The 9974-nt window shown below is 38.7% G+C and overlaps 1 protein-coding gene across 1 annotated transcript; it reads left to right on the forward strand.

The window, feature by feature from the left end:
- Positions 1-1353: 1353 nt before the first annotated feature.
- Positions 1354-5327, forward strand: LOC145911866 (PDZ and LIM domain protein 3-like). The gene is made up of 10 exons (XM_082999308.1): positions 1354-1446; positions 1678-1829; positions 2734-2805; positions 2911-2949; positions 3029-3052; positions 3795-4034; positions 4220-4316; positions 4443-4480; positions 4640-4843; positions 5177-5327. The coding sequence occupies exons 1-10, from the start codon at positions 1354-1356 to the stop codon at positions 5325-5327; spliced, it is 1110 nt and encodes a 369-aa protein (XP_082855434.1).
- Positions 5328-9974: the final 4647 nt, after the last annotated feature.

Consider the following 9974-nt stretch of genomic DNA (forward strand, 5'->3'; position numbering starts at 1 on the left):
GCTCTATATCCACTACGTACACTACGTTGTTAATCTTGTTCTTGTTTTCTTTAAACAACTTTCCATGTTCGTAATATTTACCAAAAATTTTGTATTGCAGCACATTGGTCATTGTGTTAACTTTTCTCAACGTACCAAACATTTTATTGTCCTAACCACCTGTATTACAATATGAACACAAAGGTATATGCTGACTTTATTTTTTTTAATTTTTAACTGAAAAACTTTTACCAAACCTTATTACAACCTACAGCGCACAATATACCTAAAATATATCTATGTTTAGCTGACTTAGTCTTCAAAGCAGGTTTACTGATCAAGCGATTGCCGATCAACAAAAATTGGGCGCTTTATAACCATGTTTGACAAATTTCCTTTTTTTTACCGAAATTAAGATTTTTAAAATATCAAGAAAACAAAGAAGTGTTTTTTCAAAGGTCGTCAATATGTTGTTCACAATAACCTGTTGCTGTTCTGCCGGGAATTTTTTTTTTTTCAGATGAACCACCGTGAAATTCTTTGTCTGCAAAATCAGCTTCGTGTGGGCCCAACCAGTAAAAGTCACGCACTAACATCCCGTGACACCCTTTAATATGGGACAGAACTGGAAAATAGGGGGAGAGTTTTTATGGAGGCTCTAGTAAAGTTTACTGTGAATAATTCCAGTACATCCCACTTCACCAACCACTTTAAGGTCAACAATAAACCCACAACATGCTATTCAATATGTACCAATTCCAGACTTAGTAAGCAGACTACCAACAAATAATAAATCAAGACGAATTTCCATTACTTTTGAAACACAAACAAAATATTATTTCGTTTACCAATGTATGCATATGCCAAGTACACAAAGTCTCCCATTGAGCGTTTATATGCGACCTTCAGAACAGCAGGTAAGAGTGATAAATGACCTTAACACCCAGAGGTCACCTTTGTTACTTAGTGTCTTTCTTCCCCGTACAACAACCAATCAGAGCGTTAAAATGAAAATGGAGCAAGAAGTGATAACAAAGTATTCCATCAGATAACAGGATAGCCGCCAGTTGACAGTTCATGCCATAGTGAGCGTAGGGAAACGCCATGTCGTATAAAGCTTGTCGAAAGTTCAGCGTTTACCGACGTTTCTCTGTGCAAAAAAACAAAGAATGGCTCTGCATGTACCAAAAGATCAGTATTAGATAAACTAAAGCTACTGCGTGTTATAACAAAAAAGGCGATTTGTGTATTACGTTGTGGTACCTGATCAGATCCCACATATAAGATTTATATAAAGATTGATTTCATCTCCGACAACATTTTCATTCAAGTTGATTTTTAGGTGCAATCTTGGTGTTTAAAGCGGGTTTAAATATGCCCTATGAGGTGTCAATGTCAGGAGGTTCCCCATGGGGCTTCCGACTTTCAGGTGGACCACTTTGTTCCAGACCTGTCACTGTATCACGGGTAAGTTCGGTAATATTAAGACCCTGAACAAATTCCACATCATTGGAATAAATACCATTTGTCGTTGTGTGGAAACACCTATACACAGGCACGCCTTATTTAAACTCAAACTTGGCTTAAAACCTTATTGCAACTCCCTGATTCGAGCACGATATCCCCAATCTTTTCAGACTATTTTTTCGAAATACAACTTGGCAATTGTTGTTTTGTGTTTTTGTAAATTGCCTACAGGTGACACCTGGCGGTAAAGCGGCACAGGCGAACGTGATGCAGGGAGATATTTTGGTCGCCATCAATGGTACTTCCATCAGCGATAAGGATTTGCCAGAGATTATGGAGAATATTAAATTGCTTGGATCAACCGTCCACATGACCCTTCTTAGGTATGACACAAATTAACATTTTTGGAAAATTCAAGCAACATTAGTAAAATACACATACTAAGTTATGAACCTTAAATAAGCTACTTATTTCTGCAAATTATTGGTAGTTTGTACAATCTCTGTGTGCGTGATTCAATTTGACAAGCTTTGCACAGGATAACACAATATCATTGGTTTAATTGGGTTATTTAGCTATAAAATAACAAGAGATGTCTTTTCACAAACATCGCGGTTACAAAGTTCAACTCATATTTCAAATGTTTTCTTGTTTAATGTGACCCTCTAAATTATTGATATGAGGTTTTTTAATTAATGAGGAATTACACCGAGACTGTGTGACACAGTTCATTTACATATTTCCAATAGAGAAGCAGTTGACAAAATATGAGTGTTAAAAAAATTACATGTATAGCTTGGTGAAACATGCTTTTTGGCAACAGAATTGTGTCTATCTGAAGTGAATTTTAACATGAATTTTTTTTCTATTTTGTTTTTCGCTGTTTACTTCGCAAGGTTCTAAAAGGTGGACGTTTAGATTGACCTTATTCAAAACATTACGAATTATCTGTTTCTTTGCCCAGTCGCCTGGTGCAGGCTGCGCTGTTATCTGTGTTCTATTTTCGTTGTGTGTCATCAACACGCAAGACGTTGACGTGTGCGAAAGCAGGGTGCGACTTGTTGGGGAAGCGAACGACGATTAACAGCTGCATGTGGTGATGCATCGCTGAACTGTCATCGCCACTTGTTGGACGCATAACTGACCACTAAGCATTTCAGCAGAAACATTTATCAATATAACAAGCACTATATTGGCCTACCTTAAGCGTTCGATGCGAGTATAATATAAAAATCGCACAAGAATTGTACCTTGATGTAAAGTCATTTTTGATTGTTTTCATTTTAGTCAAGAGGAAATTGAACAAACGTTGAACAAAAAGCGCCACTCCGAGGTCAACTTCACTTCAGTTACTGAAATGTAAGATGAAGTTACTTGTGAAAAATTACTTGTGAAAATACAAAACCTCCAAATTGATTCACCACTTTTCCAAAGGTTGTTCATAATTTACTCTTTATTGTTCAGGGAACGACCGAGAAGTCAACTGGTCCTGACCCCCGTAAGGTAACACAATATGGTTAAGAGAGTGTGTTGATCTTTTGCATTTGCAGTTAATAAAGATCAAATGTTTTGTTTGTTTCAGTGAAAGACCGTCCAGCCAAATGAGGTATGTGACCATTTTTAGGCTACCCAACCAGCACGTTTATAAAACGATACTGGTCATAATTCTCTTAACTAATTGTAAGATTTTGAGGGTTCAAACTTCTAAAATTTGTCATACTTACAGTTTGTTACTGTAGCTTCCAAGTATATACCAACTTTTGGCAGAAGAGCAGCATTACACGTTTCCGTTCTTTCGTTTGCCAATTAACTTTTCCGATAAACTTTTGTCAAACGCACATAAACTTTCTTAAAAAACACACACATAAATGTGCAAATGAAACTTCATGAAATAAATAAATTCGGTATTCATGAGTTTGGCACATAGGTCACCAGGTAGTTTGGTCAGCAACACCACAAGCCCAAAAAAGAGTTTTCATGACGATATGGACCAAGGTTTGATGAATGGTGTTAGCAACAATAACTCGCCAAATCGTGATTCCAATGGTTTGCAATGGAACAAAAATATCATGCCCAAAATCACTATTAAAGTTGGAAGGAAAAAAAGGAACAAACTACGAAATAATGAAGTTTATGACAAAAGAGAACGGTTTGAAAATCACTGTTTGCTCTGCACCAATGTACATTTTCAGTAGCTGGACACCCAATCGCTGCACACTGTAAACTACATTCATCAATTTGCACATTTTCCAATCACGCATGTATAGGTACCACAAGTATGTTAATCTTGCGTCTGGGCACGTATTTACTGTAATTAAACATTAGTTTCATATGATATTAATTTACAGCAGCTGTGACATGGAGCAAGCCGACAATTGCGCTCAAGTTGACAGGAATGCAATCGCTGTTCAAGCTCCAAGCCCCGTGATGTCTAGTGCTCCAAGAAGTCCTAGCCCACAACCTGAAGTAGTTTGTTCGAGTCCAAAACCGCCGCCCCCGGCGCCCAAGCCACGAACGAGCAAGTCAAAACAACCTGACGAAGTTATCGACGAAAATTGTGATAGCAGTAACAGCGCTGAAGAAGACAGGTAATAAATATATGACGAAAAACAAAGTTGTCGGTATAGCCTTACATTATACGTTTTAAGATAACGTCTTTGAGAGTCACCTAATCCACATAAAAATATGAGCATGTCCTATACATTGGTCGGGGGGTTTTCGGAGAAGTTCACTTTAATAACAGGAGATTTTGAATGATTATATATGTTGCTAGCATTGAGAAAAAGAAAAAACTTCCCGACTACATTAAACGTCAAATGAAGCCACCAAAACCTGCACCAGATTTCAAGCCTCAAGTACAATGGCTTCACGTAAGTATTTGCTGATTTTCGCAGTGAGTTACACCAGAACATACTTCTTATTTTGGGTTTATTTTTTGTATTATGGTATACTCCAAACCCGACTTTATTGTTTTTTATGCTTTTCTTGTGGTTTAGGATAAACTGCGTCTGAAGGGAAAACCATCTTCGGGCATGTAAGTAAAGTTTTTGATTTAAACTTAACTCAATAACCGTATATATTTCCATTCTCAAATAATTTGAAAGTTTTACAAAGTTCGCTCAGAAACGTTTCACACAAGGTTCGCTAATAAGCGGTCAGATATTGATGGCTAAATTATACGCGTATGTAACAGCACAAATCCTGGAAACACATTGAAAGTTGCTGCTGCTGCTTATCCTTGTCAGCGTATCGAGATTGAAGGCCCGGTTTCTGCAACGATTGTGCATGCGCAGTACAACACCCCAGTTGGAATGTACAGCCCAAACCAAATCGTCAACACATTGGTTAATACAGCTGCCGCTAACGGCGCTGATGTGCCGGATCCAGGAGTTTTCGGGTCAGTGCATTTGCCGAAAACGTTGTTTTTACGTTCATTGATTTATACCAATTAAAGACACAAAGTAAATACTGTTTTTCTGTCATTATCACACAAGTTACTTTGTAATTTATAACTCACAAAATATCCTTAAAAATGGCCACAAACGGTGGCAGTTTACGAGCATTTCGTCAATTTACACAACCAAAACTGTTTTTAAACAAGTTAAAGCTATAGATATCCTTCATATCGCGATCAACCCCAAATCGCGAGAGACACGAGTTATGAAAGTAGATGGAGGGCCACCATACAAATATAGCCGCCTCTGTTTAAACTTTAGCATTTATCTTTCAGTGACCAGAATGTGCCGATCGACAAACACACAGCTGTTTACAAATTGGTTCATAAGCAAGGCCGATCTTCACCCGCTCCTGCCCAATCTCGATCCATACAGATTCTTGATGCGCTTCTGGATTACGACGAAGATGCTCTTCAGCATTTCTAAATGCATCGATTAAAATGCTGATGGTACTTTTGTGTGGGTTGCTTGCCTTATTTGTCCCTGTGCTTGTACAATTGGTAATGTATGTTTCGGCTGTTTCTACAGAAATCTAAATAAAGTATTGATTCTCCCAAAATGATACCTGCTGCACTCAATAGTACATGATTTTAGTAGAGAATAGCCGTTAACCTACAATTTGTATCCAATGACACGGTTCACGAGTCAAAATCAGTCAACTGTGCAGTACAAACAGCGAAGAAGTCCAGGCCTTGTTAAGTAAACAAGAATCAATCGGTAGTTTTGGGTAAATATTCAGCCCCAGCAATCGTGAAGCGCCTGGCAAGGCCAACAGAATGTTTATTGGGCAGAGTGTGAGTATCAGAACTATGTGTATGAGAGTCTATTTTGTACGGAATTACAAACAGAATCAAGTCGCTTGGTTGTGATTAGTCCATTTTTTGAAACATCCTATTCGTTTCGAAAAAGCAAACTAATAATTCTTCCTCTTATAATCCGGGAAACGTTGCGCGTATGCTACAAGCTATATTTGAATTGTGTGACATTCAGTGTGAGTAGCTGTTCACAGACAGTTCAGTGGTCGATGAGGTAAATAAAAGTAGCGGGGACTGATGTTTGAGTGTCATGGACAAACGTGGATACATTGTATATGTGTTTATATACTAGTTAATATTTGTAAAGAATGAGTATACTGCATTAACGTTTGTAATAAAATAGTTTCAGAAGTTTTTTTTTTCTTTTTTTAACAAATTAAAAAAACTAATACATACATGTGCAAAAACTAAACTAGTAACAAAAATTAGAAGCAATAAAAATAAAAAAAAACGCTTTGTAAACAACAGAAAGATTCAAAACGAGGTTAAAAACGGGCATTTTCATTTTGGCAAGTATAATGCAGTCATCAAATGTCAATTGCAAACCAATAAATAGAATGCACTTAATTGTAACCGTTAAACCTGTTAGTTGTATGGGTTGTATCGGGGATGAAGAGGCGTCACTTTGTGTTTTCGTGACAGACCAACTCGTCGAGGACGCTGGCACGTTTTTAGTGGTTGAATGCGTTCCAGCTGACCTGGCAAGAACGTAAAAGCAGCGTGTTTCGACGGTTACTGCATTTATAGTTTAATCATTCCTCTTACCATAAAAGCTATGTTGTGTTGGTCGGATATCAGCTTCATGTGGGCTGCTGCAAAAATAAGAAAAGGCTATCTTTTTGTGGTTTGCTAAGGAATTCGTTATTCCGTGTAACGAAGTGTGTTGGCATGGTAACAAACAGTGAGGCAGTTATTGGTGTGCATGCTACTCTAAAACTGTTCTCATGATACAAAATTTTACTGTCTATTATTTAACATCTGACACATCAAACATTTCCAACTATTTGCCAGCAAACAACCATACCTTAACTTAAAATTACACCAAAATCGAAGAAAAGTTTGGCAATTGTAAAACCCTAGAACATTAAAACGCAGTCTGTTTTTCACTTGCCTACTATCGGGGACGTCTTTTTCATTCTTCTCAAACGTACAAAGTTTTGTTTCTTTCTGGTCATCATGGTACAAGTCAATTTCGCCGTCTGACACGGCAAGATCACAGTCCATGGTTATTGGTACCTTTTGATCAGAAGACGTTTGCCTAAATTGCTTCAAGACATCTGAGACGGTCAGTGGGTTTTTGATGTTATTGGATGGCCTATTCAATGTTGGCAACTGGTGGTCTGGCTTGTCATTGGCTTCGTCATCACTTGCCTCCAACATGCTTAAATGTAGCGGCAATTGTACTTGTTGAGGTTCATCTTTTGTTTGCCCTAGCTGCAAATTTGGTGTATTCTCATGGCTGAGCAACAATCCACTTACATGCACGCAAGTGTCGGGCACTGTCGCTTCATCCAGAAGGCAACAACGTTCACAAGAAGGCAAAAGCTGTTCTATTTCAATTTCTGCAGGATCGGCGGGGTCCGGGAGTGAGATGTGTTGTGACAAACGCTTAATGTCCAGTTTTCGGTTATTGTAATTATCAGCAGTTGCGAATAAAAACTCCTGAGACAGTTTCTCACTAAAAACGTTAGAAATGTCGCAGTCTGAAGAATCGTTATTGTGTGGAACATGCTGCTGGCTGTCACATTTCCGATCGGAGGGCAAGATATGTGGAGAGCACATATGTTCCTCCACTTGTATAATGCTATCATGGCAATCACTTGTTAGGGAAACACTGTCTGGTGCCTTCAAATAACCAGCGTTTGGCCTTTGACTTTGTTGCAATAAAAGTGGTTGATTGTCTGCGGGGATGTTTTCGGCGATGGGTGGTGCGTTGATCATTGGCCACACCCCGGGAAGGATATTGTTAGTATTTCCTACAAATGCACCAACTAAAGCTTACCGTAATTCGGACAAAATTAGTTGTGTTTCATTGACAATATAATGTTACCTTGTTCTTGATTCCAAAAATAAGGGTTCCACGTCATTATTACCCGGTTGTCATCCAGCAAGTCGTGCCTGAAACATGTTAAGGCTGAAAAGTGAAATTTTATTACTTCAATAAAGCTGTTTGAGACAGCTTGTAAATTTACCTTAAAACAATTTGACCTGATGCAGTATTAACCAGAGTTGTAGACTTTCTTTGTCTTTCCGCGGACAAGAACGGGTCACGGTCACTTGTATCAATAAATGGTTGGTTATGGCCCTTTTTCTCCTGTGAACTTGAGTGTAAAGTTTTCTGCATTGTTGAAAAACGTTTCTCTTTGTAATGCTCAAGTGGGTTACCTGTGCCGACAACAAATTGCAACCATGGATCTATTTTTTGACATTGCATGGGCTTCAAACTAATGCTGTATTCCGCCTCTAGGATCAAGGAATTGCTGTTGTGTACACCGACGGCTTGTCCAGTGCAATCTCCACCGACGGCTTGTTCAGTGCAATCTCCACCAAGCAAAGATCTATTTACTGCGAACTCATCGCACGAAATCGAATATAAACTTTTACAGGCCGGCGAGAAGTTGTCTAAACAGATTGCAGGCGTACTCTCATGTCTGGTGTATGAATTTTCATACTTCCCTGCTGTGGCGTAAGTGGGGTCTGCAGAAACAGGCAGGGGAAAAGCTTCTGTCTGTTCACAAACTTGTTCTATTAGGTCAGATAAAAAACCAAACAAATGTTGCAAACTATCATTTTGTACGTGCTCTGAAAAATTGTCCACTGACTTCTGCGCTCGTGACGCCTGTTTGACCAACGAGTCCGTGCACTGTTTAGTTTGGCTGGTACGCCCAAGTTCTTTAACAGTGGACATTTCTGATTCAGTAGACGTAACCAAAGCCTTTTTCCTATATTTGTCCACGTGCTTCAAACCTTTCTGGTTCAAATCTATCACAAATAATGGGTTAGACTGATCATTGCTTGCGGAAATCTTGGTAGTGTATTCCACCATTTCGACTAGAAGATTTGAAACAGCAAAATCGGATTCCAGAACATAACTAACGACACTGGAAGGCATATCCTTTTTTTAATTTTATCCAAGTCGCACAAACTAAAGCATTAGATTTAAAGCACCAAGAATACTGGTCTAATGCTTGTCCGCAGTCCGCAGTCCGCAGTCCGCCAGTTCTATACCACCCTTTATTAAACGTCAGTTTTGTTATGACACAACAAAGGTTACAGAGGATTTTTGTTGTGACGAACAATAGTCTGTGAGTCAGTTCACGCCAGCGCCTTTGCCTTATTCCTTGTTGCGTTAGTAAAGCAGTTACCAGTGAGTGTTAGTTTGCATAATACTTTATGCACTGAACCAAAACGTTTTGCAATACCTGCAGGACTAAAATAGTAATTTAGGAGGCAAATATGACAGTGATAATGAAACATGAAATGTACAACCTGGTTCTTCGAAACCATTATTTGGAGTGGGAAAATGGTCATATAATGAACTGAATTGGCATTTGGTGAGCTAGCTTTTGTTTTCTGTACAACAAAGGGACTTAAGCATGGTCTTTACACTACAGATTACAGATAGTTTACGTATGGTTGAAACATGGATTAAAACAGTGGTCCAGGGGTGTCATACTGACGGCACATCATGCTTCGTTTTGTGGCCAGGGTCATGTTAGTTTTTAGCTTGCATTAGGACAAGAAAATTATGTATTTAAGTGACTGTTTTTATAGTTTAATAAGTTACGCTCATTGTGACTTAAGGCAACTGTGTCACAAATAAAAGTGTTAATTGAAATATCGATTGTATCATTGTTTGCAAAGTTGTCTGACCGGCGTAAAATGTATGAATCAAAATGGCATATAGCACTAAATGAGTTGACACCCCTGCACCAGTTAGTTGTTGTTTATTCGAGTATGTGAAGTACATCGTATACTGTTGCGTATTTGGGCATGCCTTGCCTTTGGGAGTTAACAACAGAAGCGAATCACGCAGTCTCGCCAGCAGCAGAGCAGCTAGCATAGTGTGCCACGACACCAGCAACCTATTTCTGGCGCTGGTGTCGGGTGGCCTTTTTCGTTTAGTGCTTCCTTTTGTTTTCTTCCGTGAGCCCGGACAGAACAGTTTGTCTATTGTCTTAATGTATGAGGTGGTTTGTTATATGCTAGAAAATTTTGTGTGCTACCAGTATTAAGATCCCAACCTTCGAGAGATTGT

The sequence above is a fragment of the Ascidia mentula genome, chromosome 8, assembly GCF_947561715.1.
Source record: "Ascidia mentula chromosome 8, kaAscMent1.1, whole genome shotgun sequence".
Lineage (NCBI taxonomy): Eukaryota > Metazoa > Chordata > Ascidiacea > Phlebobranchia > Ascidiidae > Ascidia > Ascidia mentula.

Excerpts from the sequence above, each read along its gene's own strand:
- LOC145911866 (XM_082999308.1), top strand. The coding sequence starts at position 1,354 with ATGCCCTATGAGGTGTCAATGTCAGGAGGTTCCCCATGGGGCTTCCGA. Across the intron at positions 1,830-2,733 it reads GTCCACATGACCCTTCTTAG|TCAAGAGGAAATTGAACAAA; the intron begins GTATGACACAAA and ends TTTTCATTTTAG. Across the intron at positions 4,844-5,176 it reads CCGGATCCAGGAGTTTTCGG|TGACCAGAATGTGCCGATCG; the intron begins GTCAGTGCATTT and ends TTTATCTTTCAG.